The sequence below is a fragment of the Nelumbo lutea genome, chromosome 1, assembly GCF_056320005.1.
Source record: "Nelumbo lutea isolate HS-2025 chromosome 1, American lotus-T2T, whole genome shotgun sequence".
NCBI lineage: Eukaryota > Viridiplantae > Streptophyta > Magnoliopsida > Proteales > Nelumbonaceae > Nelumbo > Nelumbo lutea.
Window position 1 is genome coordinate 33,783,088 of NC_142684.1, and position 1,750 is coordinate 33,784,837.

A 1,750-nucleotide genomic window follows, 5' to 3' on the forward strand; every position below is an offset into this window, starting at 1 on the left:
TTGGATTAGATGGTCCTAGGAAGTATTGGAAAAAGAGGAGCCCTGAAGAAACATGAATTGTAACGGAATTAACGGTAGAGATGGTTACTCTACGGTCTCTACCAACTACCAAATACTAAGGTAGTCAGGTGCTCCTAATCCATTTCTAATTTTATGATGAGTCATGCGCGATTGTATTTTACCGTTGATAAAATCTTGAGCGAAGAAGATGCTCCTAATCCATTTCCAATTTAGGACTCAAAATCAACTCGGCTCATGTATATGTATGATCATCTCTTTCTCTCCGGTGCAAATAACAAACTAGTCTTTCGGTTGATTCCATAAGCAGAAATAAAACTCTGATTTTCTCATTCTGAATCTCTTAAACCCTAGCTCTCGCATTCTGTCTCGTTCTCTCGCAATCTTTCTCATTTTTTCATTCTCACTGTAGACAGTCAGAGTAATCGTGATCAGTCTACAATTCTTGATTGCGCAATGGGTCGTAGAAGGATCAAGATCGAGAAGATTGAGTGCAAAGACAAACTTAATGTATGCTTTTCGAAGCGAAGAACGGGATTGTTCAAGAAAGCTAAGAAACTAGATGATCTCTCCGGTTCCAAGACTGCGATCATCATCTTCTCTCCCGCTGGTAAAGTTTTCACGTTCGGCGATCCGGTAGTCGACTCCTTAATCGACCGCTACCTCCTCCTTCATCACCATCAACCGCACCGCCTTAACCAAAGCAGTGTTGCCATTGAAGTTGACAACGGAAAAGTTGGTTTGAACGATTCTGAAGATCGGATAAGAGAAATCGAATCTTTGTTGATGAGAGGCAAGGAGAATGTAATGAAACGTATATTGGAGCAACAACAGAGAGAGCCTGTCATACCTTCTTCTTCTTGCTTTCAGTCAGCCTTGCTTCCGAATGAACCATTAGCTGGAATTTCGTCTTATTCGTCAAGCTCATCACTGGAAGCTTTTGGCATTGACGGTTTTGAGAATCCGGTTCAACTCGAGCAACCTGAATCAGCGAGAGTAGGTATTTCATCATCTTCTTTGGGGGTGTTTCGCGCAGTAGGTTGTGAAGCTGAACCTGAACGAACCGAGTTAGAATTCGCAACGGACCCAGTATTGCAACCCCATTGGTTCTTTGACAATGACGATTTTTTCTTTGAGATTGACGAGTTACTGAAGACCTTGTCTGACCCGCTTACACCAGAAGAACCCACCGATCTGAACATTGATCAATGATCATCACCAACAACAGCAGCCTGGCCTAGGATTTCAGAATGGAGGAATCTTGTCTGAATTGGCCGCAGAGAACCCACTGGAGTTTCCATCATATCATCGTGCTCTTACTCCACCTTTGCAGTCTTGGGGCGTGAATAGCTCTCAGGAATCTCTTTGATATTTGGCCAGTCGCATGATCGACCTGATGAAACTCAATTTAATAAAGAGTGCACGGCTGTACTGATCAAATTGGTTATATATATGCAATATATATTTAAATTTTATTTTATTTTCCTTCTCTTGTTCAGTATCATTGCATTGTTGTGAGAATTTTTTTTGCATGTTCTTTTTATATCCGATTTTATTTTAATTAAAGATTGTTATATCCAATAAATTCCTACTAATTCTCATTGATGTACAGTTAGAATTTTTTTAAGAAGCTCCATTGCTTAGTTGCACATTTCTAAATTTACAAGAGTCTTTTTGTCAGGCTCAGCTAAAGGAGTCTGTGTTCTGTGGGATGCGTGAACCAGCCGATGAA

The 1,750-nt window shown here is 40.6% G+C and overlaps 1 protein-coding gene across 1 annotated transcript; it reads left to right on the plus strand.

Annotated features, from left to right (window-relative positions):
- Window positions 1-474: 474 nt before the first annotated feature.
- LOC148874223 (uncharacterized) lies at window positions 475-1,230 on the plus strand. The gene has a single exon (XM_088960345.1). It carries the CDS (start codon window positions 475-477, stop codon window positions 1,228-1,230), a length of 756 nt encoding a protein of 251 aa, XP_088816471.1.
- Window positions 1,231-1,750: the final 520 nt, after the last annotated feature.